This window comes from Amblyomma maculatum, chromosome 4 (genome assembly GCF_055883805.1).
Source record: "Amblyomma maculatum isolate TAMU_Amacu chromosome 4, ASM5588380v1, whole genome shotgun sequence".
NCBI classification, from domain to species: domain Eukaryota; kingdom Metazoa; phylum Arthropoda; class Arachnida; order Ixodida; family Ixodidae; genus Amblyomma; species Amblyomma maculatum.
In genome coordinates, this window is record NC_139347.1 from 75,765,800 (window position 1) to 75,786,007 (window position 20,208).

Genomic DNA, 20,208 nt, shown 5'->3' on the forward strand with positions numbered 1-20,208 from the left:
GGCCTCGTTCTGCTAAATCTATATACACAAGCAGGTACTGTGTACCAGGGCTAAACATGTCTCGATGAGAATACGTCTCCTAATTATTATCCACACGAGCTGCATCATGCAAGATTTACGATAACAATGTCGGGAGCGACTCGCGACTTATTTCTTCAAGGATGCTATCGCAAAACCCTCATTCCAAAACTGCAAAGACCGTTATCGCGTAAAAGAAAGAGTACACGCTTCATCTCCTCAGGCATACAAGATTGGTTTGATGTAGTCGAGAAGGGAAAGTGGACAACAGCGCAATATATATAAGGGGAAATGAGGGTACTCGTTATAATACATGAAGGAAAGAAGCCAACAGTCGACGAGGCCAAAGAAAGCGTTGGGGATGGTGCTTTATGTCGTTTTTTTTAAATGTTTATTTGGATAAGCACAGAAATTAGTAATGTAATTTGTTTAGGGGAAGGATAATTAAACACAAAGTAGAAGAAAAAACAACGTGCCGATGGTGGGAACCGAACCCACGACCTCCGAATATCGCGTCCGGTGCTCTTCCAACTGAGCTACATCGGCCGCTGTCCCCCCTGCTACTTGCTTGGGTATTTATGTTGTCTGTATACGAACCTTGAGAGTGTTCACCAGCGCCACCCTTGCTCACGTTCTACGTGACGCTGGCGGTAACAAAGGACGTTCCACGTTCGCCGCTATGGCTGAGGGTGGCGCTGGTGAACACTCTCAAGGTTCGTATACAGACAACATAAATACCCAAGCAGGTAGCAGGGGGGACAGCGGCCGATGTAGCTCAGTTGGAAGAGCACCGGACGCGATATTCGGAGGTCGTGGGTTCGGTTCCCACCATCGGCACGTTGTTTTTTCTTCTACTTTGTGTTTAATTATCTTTCCCCTAAACAGATTACATTACTAATTTCTGTGCTTATCCAAATAAACATAAAAAAAGACATAAAACACCATCCCCAACGCTTTCTTTGGCCTCGCCGACTGTTGCTTCTTTCCTTCACAAATGTATATATATATATATATATATATATCAGATATAGCAGCTGCATTTTTCGATGTATATGTTTAAATAATCGGTGGACTTGTATCAGTTTTTTTTTTTTTTCAGAACACAATTTTACATTTTTTTCTGCACTGATTATTATTTACTGCGGGAGAATGACCGCATTCTTGTTATGCATGGGTGGCATATATATGGGACCATTCTGCACTCAGAATTTAAATGTAATTGATCTTGCCATGGTAACAGTTGAGGAGATAACTTTACACAAAAGAAATTAAACCACAAATAACCGTGGTCAGGGTAGTGGCTGATTGCGATAAAGGATTATCCTCGTGAAGAAACAGTAATAGCCTGAAATTTGAGCGATCTTCCGACAGGATAAAAATTGTTTTGCTCAAAAGCGCTGTTGTCTGTTGTCTGTATTTCTGTAGCACTTTTCCGTTGTAATTACAGAAAGTTTTCTGATGTTACGACAGAATTTCTGTGCGGTTTTTGATGGGAAACCTGTTGTGACAACAGAACATTCTGTCGTAACATCAGAAATTTCTGTAGTTACAACTAAAAGGCGCTACAGAACTACAGACACAAGAAATATACAACAGACGAACTACAGAACAAAAAAAATGGATGGTTACAACAGAACTAGAGAATATTTTGTCGTATTTTTGACACCGTTCTGTAGTTTTTTTCGACTGGGTGCAGCGCTTCAAAGGCAAGGAGACAGAGCGGATTGCACATGCTGTTCGCTCTGTGTCTGTCCTTGGAACAACAGAAAAATTAGATGGTTACAACAGAACTACAGAATATTTTGTCGTATTTTTGACACAGTTCTTTAGTTTTTTTTTCGACTGGGTGCAGCGCTTCAAAGGAAAGGGGAAAGAGCGGATTGCACGTACTGTTCGCTCTGTGTCTGTCCTTGGAGCGTTGCATTATCTATCATGACAAGCCAATTGGCCCGAACGTCTACCTTGACCGAAATAGAAACATCGAACGAAAGCAGCAGAAGAGCAACACACATACATGCTTCACTATAGTGAAGCATGTATGTGTGTTGCTCTTCATATTGCTTTATAAAGCAATATGAACCAGACATTTTTGTCTGGGCGCCTTCATATCGGAAATACATTCATTCCGCTAGGAGGAATGCATGTGTATATCATCCGGGGACCGGCTATGGCCACTCTTCAGAATATATTGGGCATTGCGTTATGCTCCAGCACTCTAATGCAAATGAATTCATCCTTATAAAATCCGCTTGTCCAATATGTTGGAAACTGATTAGCACCATCAGCGCAGGCAAATATTCTGAAGAAACGAGCGGCAACGTGACGGCAATTCTGCGATGCAGCGTTGATGCACCTGCCGGAAAATCAAGCCCTATTTTGTGTATTTTTCTGTGCGTTAAGGCAATAAAATTTATTTATATAGAAAGTTCACAATAGCACGAGCGCACAGAAATTGCAACTTGAAATCCAAACACGCTTACTTTATAATGGTGGATTAACAGCGCAAAAGAAAACCGACCAAGAAAGAGACCAGACACGCGAACCAACACTGAACTTAAAACTGATTTTTTATTGGGAAGAATCACGTCATATATACGCACACAAATAGAAAACGTACATGCGCAATGTAAACGACCTCACGTGTAGATAAAAAAACAATCTTTAAAAGCTCGAGCACATTTACAGAACTGTCACTCACCGTGCAGAAGCGTTGCCAGATTGGAAAGTGGCCGCGACACCAGAACCTCGATGAAATTTCCCCAGATTTCGCCAGAATCCAAAATTGATATAAAATGCTTAAAAATTACAAAGAAATAGCTCTCATCACTCATTTTATTAATCTAAAAGCATGTCATGGAGCCTCTAATCATCACTTTGGGCATCATATATGTGTGAGCGGAACCCGCTTAACATATCATCGGTGATATCGAATTTCACGCAGTACAATATGACCTTGGCACATATGCGTGAATGCCAAAGTTTTGCGAATCCGTACAATGGCATACAGAGTTTTCAGCGACTCTTGCTTCAGTACATAGTCTTCACACATGTGACTTGACTGAAGACCCGCTCCACTGCTGCATTTGACACTGGGCATGGGAGACAGGCCAGTGCATACAATGCCAGTTCCTTGTAGTGCTTTTCACCCATGGCATTTTCGTCTTTGAAAACTTCGACCCATAATGCTGCAGAGTCCTCTGGAAGTTTGCCGTCGAAGCCGGCCTCCTCACTCCAAAGATGCATAACAATTCCCCTGTATTGCACTTTAGTCACTTCAATACCGTTTGAGCGGCGGCTTGCGCATCCTAGTGCTAAACGTTTGGATCATGACGCCGCTGAGTGGTTTCCCCCAGATATCACCAGATTTTGTCTGGTGTAGTAGTTCGTGGACTTGGACACCAGGAGCTCCAACAATTCACCAGATTTCCGAAATCTGGTGGCGAATTTCACCAGATGGCAACGCTGCGCATATTCACTTCACGAATAGATAATGTGACAGAAGGCGTACTCACGCGCTCTTCATTTTTTCTGATAAGGCGAAAATCTCCGGCGACTCTTTTGCGCTGTTAATACACCATTATGAAGCAACACCAACTATTCCAATCTGCAGTTATTCTATGCTTACTTTGTTCCTTTATGGGCATTTTTAAAATTTTTCATCCAGTATATTTCACATTGCGCAAAGCTGAAACAAATAGCTGTATTGCGAAAATATGTAACACTTTTGACATTCCTAATCCTACGGACGTATTCTGAAAGCTCGAGGAAGAAACTGACCCAAAATGAATCCTCGGTCTCAGGCGGACATAGCGCCTGCGACACATGCACTCTAGACGCCCTAAGTCACAAAACAAACAGTAAGTCAGAAAACGCTTTATAATAGCTCCGTCTCGAAATGGGAAGAAGCCAAAGCGGTCCCGGTCCGAAATCTAGAAGGGACCGGAGGACCTGCGACTATGTAGTCTGCACGACTACCGAAGCGAGGGAGGGGAGCAAGAGCGTGGAATGTATTTTTGTTTGTTTGTTTGAACTTTTTGTCTTGCCGCCAGATAACGATGGTTTGTTATTGTTATAAACGCCGCCAGTGTCTCTCAGAACAGACCTTAACCGGGTAAAAGCCCTTATTATAGGACGATGTGAGCAGAACGCGCTCGCTACGAGACTAATATCGACGATGTAATAATAGGATCCTTTTAACTTGCACCCGGCGTTTGTCTCAATCAGCGTAGGTGCTGAAGACTCAACTGCCTCGCTATCTGTTAATACTCGCTTTTAATCCACCGTAACTCGTACTCAATAGCCAGTAAGCTAAGGTTTACTTTGCAAGGATGATGAAGTTTTTCTTCGATGTAAGACGCTCTGATGGGCTAGTTGGCACGCATGAAAGAGGTGGCTAATAGAGCCTCTGAACATAACAAGCGAAAGAATAAAACTGCGCGAAAAAACACACACCACCACAAACAAGGCCAAGGCTTCCAACTAAACTTATTCATGAAACAGGTGGCTTATAAAGCCTCGCACGTAACAACATATTGTTACGATACAGCAAGCCGATGAAAACAGGAGAGAGATGGTCGATGACAATGAGATGACGTTTAATGAATATTTTGCCGGGCCTAGCGCAAGCGCTCCTGTCCGCGCCACTGCCCGCTTTTTCTTCCTTGATGTCGTCCGAAACATGACCCGGGGCCACCGAGCGATCGTCCCGATCGTGGACGAGGAAATGCACGATGATGATTCCATGGCATGATGATGAGCGTGTCTAGATGCTTGAAAAAGAAGAGGAAGAATAGAATGGCTTGCCGGCACGATGATTCGCGATGAACCTTGGCAGGACACTCTCGGGCCACACGTTGCCACGACTCGATGGCGGAGGCCAAGGCACGCATCGCATGGCATAGGCAGGGGAGAATGTCTTGAAGTGTAGCGGTGTCTTGGGTCGTAGGGTCCTTGGTCGGCACATCAGGTCAGTGGGGTCACATTAGGTCATTCGGGTCTCTCCTTGTGTCTTGTGGTCATGTGTGGCGTCTCGGGTCAGTCTCTCCTTCGTCGTGTCTTGTGGTCGGGGCGGGGGGGACGGGGCGGAGGAACGGCAAGGTCTTGCTGGGTCCGGCAGACTGGGGAACAGCCATGCAGTGCCTCCTAACCTTTCGCCGACGGCGCAAGAAGTCGCAGGGCGCTGATGCTCCGGACCAGGATGGGGGGGGGGGGGGGGGGGTGATGATGAACACCCAGCACCTCCACCAAATGTTACGATGCGGCAAGCCGATGAAAACAGGAGAACAGAGGACAGAGAGATGGTCGATGACAGTGAGATGACGTTTAATGAATATGTTGTCGGGCCTAGCGCGAGCGCTCCTGTCCGCGCCACTGCCCGCTTTTTCTTCCTTGATGTCGTCCGTAACAATATGTTTAAAGGCTTTATAAGCCACCTGTTTCATAAATTAATTAAGTTGTACGTCTGCTGTGTCTGGAGCGCAGCGCAACAAGAGGAAAAGCAACGCACTCCGCTTCGGTCAGTTCAGGGGCCCTTTAGATGCCGCCGTACCGTTTGTGGACGCCGTGCGTGTACATGGCGTGCTGTTAGAGCCAAGCGAGGTCTCTCCCTGCATCTGGGACGAAGGTCTCTCGCGGTCATCGCACGCCTTTTCTGAAGCAGCGCGTTTCAACTTCACACTCAATGTTAAAGTCAGTGTCGTTAAGACACGAGCGCATGCTTTCACCCTTTATGTGGCGCGTATCGCGACAATCCCGCGCCGCGTGGAGAATCGACTCGCGTCCCTTATAGGGACTTTTGCTTGGGACGGCAGGGCAGCGCTAGTCTCCCGCCACATCGTACACCTTCCGACGAGCAGGGGAGGCCTTAGCCTGCCGTGCATCCCGACAGTGGCTCGAGTACTCGTGTTAAGGCTGGTGGAGAGGCTATTAATTAACTGACGAGTCTTACCCTGGTCGCTCGCTCCTCCTGTAATGGATGAGCACGGCGCGTCGTTTATTTACACCCGGACATCACCTCGGTCCACAGGCGAACAGACCTCTGCCTTTTTACCGCGAGGTTGCTGAGACAAAGTCGACTCTAGATGCAGACCTGTCAGATGTTAATGTAGGCGACCTACCAGCCATACGACTTAGCGAAATAGTAGGCGCTCGCAGGCTTTCAGCTGATGAGCAACGCGAGACCGCTGTACCCAAATGGCGAGCCTGGGCAGCTTGTCGGCTGCCAAAAGAAAAAGACAAGAAAAGCTGTTTTGAGAAAAAACACACTTACAAAAAGTAAAAATGCAGAAAATGTAGCGCATCAAACACAACTAGAGAGACCGGGCAGCAAGTGTTGTCCACTTTGTGTCTGTTCGTGTCCTTCTGAAGGTGAAATCACTTTTAATGCAACACATAAGGGGGACAAGACAAACTCTAACTCACAATTGTTTATTCAAATGGAATGCGCGTGCATATATGCACTTCTGTAATAATTCACCATATCACAAAGCTCGTCATCTTACGCAGTGTCGACAAGAGAGAGAATAAACATTTATTTCATCTATAGAGTTTGTGGTGGTTAGATGTCTACCATCTTCCGTAGCGGTGGTCGTCCGCCCTTATTCCAGGGCCCCGCAAGATGCCGCCGCCAGCTGGGCCCGTCGGATCAGACCTTCTTGGTCTTCCCGCCGGTCGCTGGAGAGCATTCCCTCACACTGTTCCACACTCGAGTTTGTTATGATAGGCGCTAGTGGAAGTCCCTGACATTCCCACGTCGTGTGACATAGCGTGGGTGTCTCTAAGCGCCATGGGTATCGACAAGAAAAGTTCTTCGTCTCGCTTCAAGCATCCAGAAGTGTCGCTGATACACGTGTCAGCCTTTTCTCTGATGTAAAACACTTCCAGCAGTTCGCGTGCCGGAGTGTCTAACAACTTCATATTGGCCAACTTCGCTTTACATTTATATTTTTGCAGTGTATTAGCACATATAAGCTTCCATCACTCCACATTGAATTCTACATAGAACTAGACATATACATCTGTAAAAACAATGCAAAAAAAATGTAAATGTAGACTGTGGAAATGTTGGCCGACATAAAGATATTAGGCAGATTTTATGACACTATATAGCACGTGAACTGCTGGAAACGTTTTACATATAAAGAAGGCTGATATGTGTGTCAGCGGCACTTGTGTGTACTTGAAGCAAAGCGAAGAACGTTTGTTGTCGACACGTGTGTAAGATGACGAGCTTTATGATACGAAGAGTTATTACAGAAGTGTATGTAGGCACGCGCATTCCTTCTGAATTAACAGTTGCGGGTTAGCGTCTGTTTGGCCCACTTAGGTGATGGGCTAAAATGGTATTGTATCTTGAAAACGTGAACCGACTAGCCTTGAAACTAACTACCTTGTTCTTTAAGCGCTGCATCGCTCATCGGGACAAACCAACTCTGTCTAATATCTTCCCTGTTCGAGATGAACATACTCCACGAAAACAACAGATACGCCATACACGTGCACCTCGCGTAAGCGAGTCGAACTAGGAATTTTTGTCTGGGTGCCGGGGCGTCTGGGTATCTTACCTAGACCGGACTATAGACACTTTTTACAATATATAGGACACTACGTTTTGAACCAGCCCTGCAATGGCAATAATTTATGCTTTTTAAATACATTTTTCAAATATGTTGTAAACTTATTGACACCATCTGCACAGCAAAGGGCGCTGAAAATGACCTGTAGCATGGCGGCAATTCAGCAGCGCAGTGTTGATGCATCTGCTGGAAAATCAAATCACGTTTCTGAAATTTCTGTGTACTTGAGAATAACTTTGGCCTTACATAAAAGGTTGACAATACAACGGACGCGCACCAATCGAATATCAATTGTACATCCGCTTCCTTTATTCCTTTACGTGTGTGTTTTTTTTTAAATGCTTTTTTTAAGCGGAAGCTTCACTAGACTATCTGAGGTGCACTTAGCGTACACCGCAGTTTGACCTTCAGCAGACCTTCAACCGCATGCCTCGCACCCGCTTCTTCGCATGTGTAGTGAACGGAGCGGGCGGCGCTCTATTCTTCTTCTTCTGCTGCTTCGCTACTTCTTTTACATCGCACACCAGCTTCTTCACTCACGGGGCAAATCGTACCACAGTCTCCGCGGATGGATGGATGGATGGATGGATGGATGGATGGATGGATGGATGGATGGATGGATGGATGGATGGATGGATGGATGGATGGATGGATGGATGGACGGACGGACGGACGGACGGACGGACGGACGGACGGACGGACGGACGGACGGACGGATGGATGGATGGATGGATGGATGGATGGATGGATGGATGGATGGATGGATGGATGGATGGATGGATGGATGGATGGATGGATGGATGGATGGATGGATGGATGGATGGATGGATGGATGGATGGATGGCAACTTTTACTGTCCACCTTAAATAGTGGCCTCTCACTCCCCACCCCCGGCACGCAGGCCTCAGGCATGGGGGCTGGAGCCTTCGCGACTAAAGCCTAACAAAGAGATCTTGTCTCTTCGCGGCCTCAGCCCCCAGGCGGACGGCTTGTTGCTGCCGAGCGGGGTCTTCGCTCCGCAGCAGGCCTTCCCAACTCTCTCTGCTATTGATAATTTCCTCGACTCCAGGGGAGTCGACGCATTCTCATTTAATGTGTTCGAGAGTACCCTCTCTCTCTATCGTTTTCCTGTTCCCCTGGTAGTATGTGAGTATATGGTAGTATGGTAGTATGCTCGCGGCAGCACAGTATAATCGTGGGTTTTCCTGTGGGCGCCGCATGCTGCTGATACTGATTCTGCGCCATCCGGCAGCTAAGTACGGTCGCTGGTATCATGTGAGCGCCGCATGATGGCACTAATTTTCGCTTTCCAACAACGGAGAATTACCACAACGTCGACATCGCTTTTTCTGTGACACGGGCCCGAGCTCTTAACACTGCCTTGTTAAATCGTCTTACGTAAAAGAAAAATAGAGTGGAAATCGAACCTCTGCCCTTCCGCTTGCAAGCCCGCCGTGCTGCCTCTACTCCAGTCGGCTTTTTTTTATCTTTATTGCCTTCAGGCTGAATGAAAAAATATAACAAAAGCACTATAGTACAATACTATACAATGTACGATACAATATAACACAATAAAGTACAAAGCAATATATTACAATTCGTGTATAATATACTGCAATAAATACATGTCATGTTTCCAAATACCTATAGCAATCCTAACTGGCAGTGAGAAATGTAATTTTTTTATTTGCTTCAGTTTTTTAAACAGGACGGCAATTTCTTCGCCGCAGTCTTTGCCGATCAGGACTACATGGATTTTCGCAACGCTCTCCATAAAATATTCGTCTACAGATCGGGTCCCAGGGTTGCAGTGCCGCAAAGCCATTAATATGCGCCACACTGCGTGCAAACCTATCAGGAAAATTGTGTCGTGTGGCGTTTCTGCGTCCATCACAGGTAAGTACCTAATCCCGCGTGATGTGAGCGGGATATCTTTCTTCATTGCAGCACATCCCAGAAGAACACGGGGTTATTGCAGTGAATAAAGACGTGTTCTACGTTCTCCTCTTTTTCGTAGAGGAAACACAGCGTGCCCCAAGGTACATAATACCCTTTTCGTTCAGCCAGGATTTTACTGGCAGGGTACGTGTGTGGAGGTGAAAGAAAAAGGTTTTCGTTGCTGGCATGACCCACATCTTCTTCCCTTGCTTTAACACGTTTCTCCGGGGTGTGGCCGTGAAAGATGAGCGGTACAAAGGGACAGGGAAAGCTCTGTCAACTAAAGCCTTCATCAGGTCTTTTCTCTTGACTCATGATAGATCTCTCTAGAGAAACCCGTGACGATGAAGCGATGAAACGCAACCATATCGCGGAGTTAACAAGATGTTCCGTAATTTTCATCTTCGACAGATGACACAACAATGTCCGGCAATGCATTGAAAAACATAAACTGGACAAAACACTGGAGGAAAGGGTGTCATTGGCCGCAGGAAAACATGAACCGTAGCACCGATTGATGCAGAAACAATACAGGGTGAGGCCCCCTTTACCAATTCGTCGAAATAGATTCGTCCTCGACGTCTTTTTCCAACTGGAGCCCCATATGAATGTCGCAAATATAAGGTGGAATTTATGTATATTCGCTCGAGTACAGTACAGGGCCTGCAAGTTATCCGTCACTTAGGCAGCCAGAAACACACTGCAAATTGTAGCACGCGAGAATACAGACAGGTCGCGTCCACCCCATCGGGTGGTTAGCTCTCCCATTTCACCCACCTTGGTGGACCACACCAGCCCGCTTTCACCACAGCTACCGAGTGGCACACCAAGGTATGTGCTTGGCGTTGTGGACCATCTGGTGTTCCGCGAGCCATATGCAACAAAACAACACTTTTGTCCAAGTTTAGTAAACTTCGACTTTGAGCACAAAATTCCTGGATTATTTTCAACACAGTACTCACACTTTCGCTATCAGATACAAAAAAAAGGAAACATCGTCTGCGTAGGCAAGCACACGGACTTCATAGAACCCCGTAATGCATCTCTGTGCAGAACTTTCCGACACAGGGCTTTAAAGAATAGCGCGAACAGCAATGGTGACAAAGGGAAGCCTTGACGTAAAGAAGAAAGTACATGTACATCTATGAGCGGCTATAGCTCGCCGTTTATAATCAGGTTCGTGATGCAATTTCCGTACGCTATTCTGACCCCATCACTAATCACTGAACCGATACCAATATAATCCAGTAAGAGAAAGAGGATGTCGTGTGGTATCCTGTCGAACGCCTTAGGGAGATCAATTTGTGGCATGGCTACTTGGAGTCATTCGCTGTCACAGAGCTCTAGTATGCTCCTTCTCACATGGATGTTTGAGTAGATCGTCCTGTTCTTAATGCCACATGTCTGGTGGGAACCAATTAGTTCTTTGATAGCAGACTGAAGCCTCCTCGTCAAGACCTTCATAATAACAGAGCTGAGTTTAACTTCCCCTTTGATTTTAGGAATGAAAACAGTGTGAGCGCGCGTGAAACAAGGTGGTAATGATCCAAGCTCAAAAGATTCCATGAAGACCCCATGCAAGGCTGCGGCGATGTTGCAGTTAAACTCCTTATAAAAGCCAGAATTGAGTCCTTCAGGATCCAGCGGCCATCATAGAAGAAGGGTTAGAAAATAGTGCGCTCACTTAAGATGGATGGATGGTTTTTTGAATAAGACCGAAGTCCAGTACTGCGCATGTGCCTGTAGAGCGGGATGATCAAGTGAGGGGGTAATTTAGGGTTTGTATAAAACCTCAATAGCACCTAAATAGGCAAATAAGAATGTCACTGCATGGTGCTTCTGTCTGTAGCAGCCTAAAAGACCTAATATAGACTCGACTGTGAGTGGCACTTGTTTGGCAGACTGCATGCACTGTTGATAGTGCGCACGTTCGTTGGCGTACGCTGGACGTTCAAGGATAACATGAAGTGCAGTCTCAATTGAGCCGCAATTGTCACAATGCGGACTGTCTCCTTGCTTGAAACGGTATCGTAGACTATTCCTAAAGACATCATTAAGCAAGGCCAGGGCTCAGGCCGCACTGTTGGAATTTCTTTTCCTTGGAGCGCATACGTTGCAGTGAGGGATCGGACGGTACACCATCGCTCCAGTCGCGCGGCATTCCTTGGCGCGTGTTTGTTGCAGTGCTTTTGAAAGTGAGGGATTGGTGGTACGCCGTCGCTGCTGTCGCGTTGCTTTCTCATAAGCATGTGACATTATCATGCAACTTGACTGTCATGTGACCTTGCCACGTGATAATCTCACCCTCCTTCGGGGAGACGGGGGACAACTCGTCGTCATCGCGACGCCTACCTTGCCGTGTATAGAAGACATGAAGGCTAGACAGGGGGAATTAAGATATGTTTCTCACGTGTCCGGTGTGACGGAGATGATTAGCGCACTCGGCTGGTGATCGGAGAGGTAGGAATTTGATTCCCAGTAGAGAACCACTTTTTCTTAAAGGTTATATCCAACTGATGACGTCACATCCGGCGACAAATTTTGCACATATAATATGCAGACCTTCCGGTGCCGACATACACTAGTAAGGCTTTCGCCTTAATAAAACTCGCCCGTCTCAAGACCACCTTTAAGGAGACTCGATTCTCACCTCGTCACGCGCATTTAGAGGCACGACATTTTTGCGCAGCCAGCAGGTGCAAAGGGACACGCAGCCGACCTGGCCCCATTCTCGAAGAGTTATCGTCGGAGAGCCCTTAGAAGAACTTCTTCCAAGGTCACGGCACGCATTTCGTTATATCGAATGTGCGCTGAGCAGGCGTTCGATAAACGAGAGAAAAAATACTACATGCTTCTGCATGAGATTTTTAAGATAATCTGAGAATCTGATAAAAGCAATGTTTCGATATATAGGATAAATCAATATATCGTATATAATACTATGGAGATCGACTGTAAATGTGCGCTGTTTTTTTTTTCTTTTGAACATAAAAACATTACTTACGATGGCCTTGTACCTTTATTACAAAGTCTCAAACCAAAAGGCGGCTGAACGTCTTTTTTTTTTTTTTTGTAAACCAGAACACAAAACTAGACATATCTAGAAACATAGCCCTGATAGTTTCGTAGTGCAAGAACAAAGTCACGTAATCGAAGAGAACGCTCCATTAGCCAAAAGATGAGAGAAAAAGAACAGAATTTACGCCTCGCACGTATTTCTTTCAGGGATAATTTCTGCTAACCACAGACATATTTAAGTAGGTTAGCTTTCGGGAAGACATTAATTGCCATATGGTTCCCTGATCTGCAACAAAGGCGTCTCATCTACTTAATAAGCGCCAACATGACCCCGTCACCCACGGTCAATATGCACGTATGCACACGTTCATCCTTGTAGAGTTTTTCATTGACCTTCCGCAGTGCTTCGACTTCTGAATCGGATATGGACTCGTCGTACACGCGTCCTCGCCAAAGGACCTGGAAAAACAAAATTTACAAAACAAAAAACATGTTTCTGATTGCTGCAATAACGGCTACAAGCTAACACGATACATCAGCGACTGTTTCGCGGTTGTGATTGTCTGTGGTGTCATCTGCCGCAGCTTCACATGACTAGAAGCCGAACATAGAGAATAAAAACGTAGGTTTACGCTCCAAAAAGGGTGCTCAGAGTATACCTTGCGGGCACCAAACGGGGTAACTGCTGATACTGCAAATTTTAGTAAGAGGGCGATTAAATTAGGTTTGTACATCGGGCACAATATATGCCGCAACATCAAAGAAGCGCAATTTGTAATCATGCGAACGGTGCAAACCATAGGACAATCTTCATTAATGCAGTAAGTAAAAGTATCTATTTTTGCATACACAAGATGCCTCAGCATCACAAATACGCTGTCACTTATGGTGCGAGTACATGGTGCGTGAGTAGGTAGTAAGGATTTCGTCCACACATTCAAGCTCTTGGCTCACAAGCACGCGATATTTCGATGGAGAGGGCAGATTGACCTCCGTGGCGTTTTTCATAACCATTTGGAAACGCGGTGCCATATGAGTAGTTGCCACTTGCAGTATTCTGCTGTGAAATGGTAGTAGACAGTTGCGTGGAAATGGTTCTTTCTAAACTTCCTGTTCACGTGGTTTTGTGCAATGATTATTTACATGGCTGTCGTTGACACAGTGTTCCCCGCACCCCTTTGACTTCACCTGGCGTTGCCATGCGTGGTATGGCACAAAACCGAAGCGCATCCGAAAGCGATGCAGACCTGTATATTGAAGGCCGTTTAAACAACTTCGGGAATTTTTAGGCACTAACATCAATAAGTCAGTGAGATGCATTTTTAGGCTTTGCGTTAATAACACGCAATTTAGGTTCATTTCAAAAAACGCGTGGATACGATCGTCTAGAAAAATAGCAGCTTTTCTAAACTCTGCTCTATAAATATTGCCGACCGACACGTAATACCTAAACGTCCCCGTTCAAAGACTCTCAAGCTTAATCAAGGCTTCTGTCTACGGTTAATTGTCCAAAAACGTTTATCGAAATGGTTTGCGCCGCGCATTGTTTTGGCAGGCTTCTGTGCTTGGCTGTACTTTTACATGTTTCGACCCACGCTACATGCCGTTCTTACTGAATGAAACATATTGTCACGAACTTCCCGCGGTCCTTATTGAAGGAAGATGAGGTTTTGCGGGATAAGCAGAAGAGGAGGAAGCTGGTTCTGACCCGCTCTTGTGTGCTATTCTTTAGCGCAGCCTAAGATCTGTCTAAATAAACGTCGTAACAAGTGTGGTGGAGTTTGCGGGCTAAAGATCACCACGCAACCTCTCCTACTTCGCCGGAGCAGAAGAATTGCTGGGCTACCCCCCCCCTACGGACGGAGATGGCGCAAGCAGATGTTTCAACGCCGCCCTTGCCAGCAGCACAACCGACCATCCCACAGCCTTATCGGGAACCCCGACACTTCTATGGCAAGCCTGGGGAAGACGTGGATGACTGGCTCACCCACTACAATCGGGAGAGCAAATACAACCGCTAGGATGCGAATACCAAGTTGGCGAATGCGGTATTCTTTCTTGAAGAAACTGCACTAACGTGGTTTGACAATCATGAAGCATCCCTTACCACCTGGGATCGCTTCATGGAAGAAATGAGAGCGGGATTCGGCGATGCCGATGCTCGAAAAAAGAGCGCAGAACAGACTCTGGCTCAGCGAGCGCAAGTACCGGGGGAGACCTGCACAACTTACATAGAAGAAGTCCTCAAGCTATGCAGAATAGTTGATGATCGAATGACAGAAGAAGAAAAAGTGGGCCACCTCCTCAAAGGAATAGCGCAAAATGTGTACAACTTTCTCATCTGCAAGGAGGATTTGAATACCACCGCTGATGTAACATGACACTGCCGCACGCTTGAATCTTTGAAGCGACGCCGTATCATTCCGAAGTTTGGTCGGCTGCCTAATGTGACAACTGTCGCTAGTGTGGATGTGTCTGAAACGACAAGCCTGGCAGATACAATTCGCCAGATCGTCCGCGAAGAGCTTCGGAGGCATCAAGATATTGGGGGCCAAGTCAGACCCGTCTACAGGAGCACCTCTTCGTCAGACAGCCCATCTTCTACCTGTTATGCTCCCTCTGTTACGTCTCCTTCGGACACCCGATGCTCTGCTGCTCATCGCCCGAACATCCAGTCTCTCAACATCAACGCCTACAACAGCGAGCACTGTCGTGCTCCTCGTCGACCACATCCAGAGCATGAAACGTTTAATACAAGCGACGATGAGCCTTATTCATCGAATGAACGTGAGCCGCCAGTGTGTTATGCCTGTGGAATGATCGGCCACATTTCCCGCTTTTGCCGCAACCGTCGTCCGTACCAGCAGTATCGCCGACAGTGGGTGAACTCCCGTACAAGGCTTCCTGCTGACAATGATGATTCATATAGAAGAACACCTGGCCGGAATGAGTACAGATCAACAGCTAACCGACAAGAACGCAGAATGGTGCTGAACCGAAACGAATCACCGGCCTCTGACCGTAGCCTGACACCACAATCTCGGCGCCTACGACAATCCCCTTCTCCCCGACGACGGTCGCCACCTCCGGGAAACTAGTGAGTGCGGCCGATGGAGGTGAGGTCACAAAAGATTCTAGCTTACCCATGCCTCTGCCCATTTCGATGTTAAAAAACCGAATTGAAGTGTTTGTGGACGGTGTACGTGCTATGACGTTGTTGTACACAGGTGCAACTATTTCTATTATAAGCCTCGCTTTTAAAAACTGCCTTGGTCGTAAAATTATGTTTGCTTGGGATAGTGCGACAACATTATGTGGTGTTGGTGCGAACCGCTTAACCCACTTGGAATCTGTTCCGTGAATCTTGTTATCGCCGGCCACACATTCCGAACTGAATTCGCAGTACTTACTCGATCAACGCATGACGTAATTCTTGGACTCGATTTTCTGGAGCAATGTGGGGCCACTCTCGACTTTCGCAATAGAGACATTTCTGTGAGCACTCCAACTGAATCTGCTTTGCGTGAAAATTCGCGAACCCATCCTAGCACGCTTTCGGTTTCGGAAGACATAGTCCTTCCTGCAATGTCAGCAGAGTTTATACGAGTTGTTAGTTCCAGCTGTGCCAGTGATGCGTTCGACGCTGTGGTTGAACCACTCACCCTCAACTGCGCGAAGAAAAGTATTCTGAGTCCCCGCTGCATCATCTCAGTCATGAATGGCCATTCTTCTTTGTGGACGACTAACTGCTCTAACGAACCTGTTGTATTAGCACGTGGTCTAAAACTTGCCAACTTTGACGAAGACACTTTTAAATCCGTGGCCGTGCTCAGCACAGACAATTCCCAGCCTACTGCATGCTCAGAAGAAGATGAGACAAAATTTCTTGCCATGATTAACAAATCTCTGCCAACAAGTGACCGTCACAGTTTAGTGGAAGTTCTGGCGAAACATACTGCGGCTTTCGATTTCTCTCGGGACTCGCCACCACGGATTCCCATTTCCCGTACTCAGCACCGAATCAATACAGGAACTGCTGATCCAATCCGCCAGAAGCCTTATCGTGTATCCCCATCAGAGCGCCAAACAATCGAAGAACAAGTTCGTGACATGCTGCATAAGGGCATCATTCAGGAATCGTCTAGTCCTTGGGCTGCCCCTGTGATTCTAGTCAAAAAGAAAGATGGCACATGGCGATTTTGTGTTGATTATCGATGTCTGAATACTGTTACCAAGAAGGACGTGTATCCCCTGCCACGTACTGATGACGCCATTGATTGCCATTCCGCCTCCTATTTTTCCTCAGTTGACCTGCGATCAGGCTATTGGCAGATCCCCATGCACCCGGAAGATAAAGAAAAGACGGCATTCATCCCCCCAGACGGGCTGTATGAATTTAATGTAATGCCGTTTGGATTATGTAACGCTCCAGCCACGTTCGAAAGATTCATGGATACAGTTTTGCGCGGGCTGAAGTGGCACATTTGTATGTGTTATTTGGACGATGTAGTGATATTCGGGAAAACTTTTCATGAACACAACAGCCGATTAGAGGTTGTCTTGGAGTGTATTGAGAAAGCTGGTCTGATACGCAATTCCAAGAAATGTCGTCTTGGAGAACGCCAGACTGTGGCACTTGGACATCTCATAGACAAGGATGGAATCAGGCCTGATCCGAAAAAGATCGAAACTGACACTTGTTTTAAACCGCCGAAATCGTTAAAACAGCTCAGGAGTTTTTTGGGGCTTTGCTCCTATTTTCGGCGTTTTGTTCCGAATTTTGCTGACCTAGCATATCCCCTTAGTTGTCTTCTACAAAAAGATGTGCGTTTAAAGTGGACTGCCGATTGTGACTCCGCCTTTCGTCAGTTAAAATTTGTTTTGACATCAGGACCAGTACTACGCCACTTCTGTCCATCAGCACCAACAGAACTTCACACTGACGCCAGCGCAGTTGGAATTGGTGCTGTTCTCATACAGCGCCACAATGGCGATGAACATGTCGTTGCGTATGCAAGCCGTTCTTTGAGCGAGGCTGAGCGTAATTACACAGTAACTGAACAGGAATGCTTAGCTGTTGTATTCGGTGTGCAATGGTTTAGGTCATATCTTTATGGATGTGCATTTAAAATTGTGACGGACCATCATTCCTTATGTTGGCTTGTAAACCTTCGTGAGCCCTGTGGACGCCTTGCGCGGTGGGCTTTGCGCCTTCAAGAATTCAATTTTACTGTGTCTTTTAAGAGTGGTCGTAAGCACGGTGATGCTGACTGCTTGTCACGGTTGCCACTTGAAACTACTGATTGCGACAATGAGGTCTTGGATGAATATATAGCTGCTATCTCTACAAGTTTCCCTGATGTTGGTGAATTCAAGATTGCGCAGCGGCACGACAACGAGTTGGCGCCGCTTTTTGAGGCAGCAAAATCCCGGAACCCTACGACCTCATTCTGCATTCGTGACGGTGTTCTGTACAGGAAGAACTACTCGTCAGTAGGTGCGCGGCTTTTTCTGGTAGTTCCTACAAGTCTTAGGTGTCAGGTTCTTCGGGTAATGCACGACGATGCCACAGCTGGACACTTGGGTTTCGCAAGGACATTGCACAGGACTAAGGAACGTTTTTATTGGCCGAAGATGCGTCAAACTACTCAACGTTATGTGGCCAGCTGCCTCCAGTGCCAGCGTTTCAAGCACCCAACCTTCTCACCGCCGGGTCATCTTCAGCCTATAACGCCACCACGAACCCCATTCGAACAGGCGGGAATTGATCTTCTAGGACCGTTTCCCCGTTCCTCCAACGGAAACCGCTGGGTCATAGTGTGCGTAGACTACCTTCTGCTGCTATACCGTCAGCCACTGCTTCTGATGCCTCGGCGTTCCTCCTACGGTCCATCATTCTTCGACATGGGCCTCCTCGTGTGTTAATAAGCGATCGTGGCCGACAGTTTACGGCAGAAGTTGTAGAAGAACTTCGCCTCTGCTCATCCCATTTTCGCCATTCAACTCCTTACCACCCACAAACAAACGGTCTTACCGAACGCACCAATCGGACGCTTAGCAATATGCTCGCAATGTATGTCGACTCCCGCCACAAAAACTGGGATGAAGTCCTTCCATTTATAACATACGCATTTAACACTGCTAAGCAAGAAACGACAGGCTACAGTCCGTTTTTTCTTCTCTATGCACGACCTCCAAGAAGCACTTTGGACACATTTCTGCCTTTCTCACTCCCTGCTGAAACTTCACTAGCGCATACTCTCTCTTTGGCTGAAGAAGCTCGTCGACTCGCTAGACTTCGCACTCTAGCCTCCCAGGAACGCTACAAGCAACGCTACGACAAGCGTCATCAAGATGTTAATTATGTCCCTGGTGACTTGGTGTGGCTTTGGACGCCGTTGTGTAAGCGCGGCTTGTGCCAGAAACTGTTGCACCACTATACTGGCCCTTTCGTTGTATTGGAACGCCTCAGCGCAGTAAACTTTGTAGTCTCTCGCGTGACCACCCAAGGGCGTCGTTCTCGGAAGACTCAAGTAGTCCACGTCGCCCGCATGAAGCCCTTCTATCAACGTGACGAACCTTGACTCGCCCGGCGGGCACCGTCTGCGAAGGGGGCAGTGTCACGCACTTCCCGCGGTCCTTATTGAAGGAAGATGAGGTTTGGCGGGATAAGCAGAAGAGGAGGAAGCTGGTTCTGCCCCGCTCTTGTGTTCTATTCTCTAGCGCAGCCTAAGATCTGTCTAAATAAACGTCGTAACAATATCATGTACGGCATTACACATTGAGCGGTATCACCTCCTTTTTTGTTAGAACTACAGAAATTTCTGACCGCATTTAATCAATCCTGGCTGATAAAACAGGCACTTACGTTGTCAAGCGCGATGATTCCGCCTTTCCTCACTAGCTTCAGGCAGCGTTCGTAATAGTCGTCATACTCTTCTTTTACAGCGTCGATGAAGGCAAAATCAAAGCTTCCTGACTGCCCCTCGGAGATCAAGGCATCTGAAGGTGTTAAAAATAAAAATAAAGATGTTTTGCTCAAGGTGAGGGACACAGTTGTCCAACCAATATCTTAACGTGACAACGTTAAAGCTCTGTTCTCCAGAAAGTCTATAGCAACAGTGCTATGAAAAAAAAATTAGAAGAGTTCAACGGTGCTGAACCGAATATGAGCGAAAGCAATAGCTGCGGGTGACCAAGCATTCTTCTAACTCTACTTCTTCTTCCCCAGCCCACACATAAAGCCCCGCCTTTAGCAAGACGCATGAATGTGCCTTAGTGGCCTAGAGGGGTAATGAAATGCCAAGGTCCTGGCAGGCTGATAACATAAGCGTCCCATGTGAAACGAGATGACCCAAGTTGGCAGCTCCTGCCAGCCCCCATATAAAGCCCCTCTTTAACCAAGCCGTATGAAGTGCCTTATTGGGCTCTAGGAGTAACGTGAATGCCAGGGTCCTGGCAGGCTGATTCTGACATAACCGTCCCATGTGAAACGAGAGACCCAAGTTAGCAGCTCCTGCCAGCTTGGGGTCGTCTACGGGGGTCGTCTACGGTGGCCCGTCGGTGGTCACCGCCGGGCCACGCTCATGGCCCAAACTGGAAGCAGTATTTCTTTCGCAATAAAACGCGGGCACGGCTACGGAAGGTGCTAGTTGACAGG

At 46.9% G+C, this 20,208-nt stretch overlaps 1 protein-coding gene across 1 annotated transcript in view; it reads right to left on the bottom strand.

Moving 5' to 3' along the window:
- Nucleotides 1–12,180: 12,180 nt before the first annotated feature.
- The window catches only part of LOC146191453 (putative caffeoyl-CoA O-methyltransferase 2), a 28,671-nt gene continuing 20,643 nt past the window's right edge, over nucleotides 12,181–20,208 (bottom strand). Inside the window, exons 5-6 of the mRNA XM_084599950.1 lie at nucleotides 19,417–19,550; nucleotides 12,181–13,007 (exon numbers count right to left, since the gene is read on the bottom strand). Of these exons, the coding sequence (XP_084456076.1) occupies nucleotides 12,855–13,007; nucleotides 19,417–19,550 (287 nt within the window). The 3' untranslated portion in view covers nucleotides 12,181–12,854. The remainder of the gene's footprint in view (nucleotides 13,008–19,416; nucleotides 19,551–20,208) is intronic.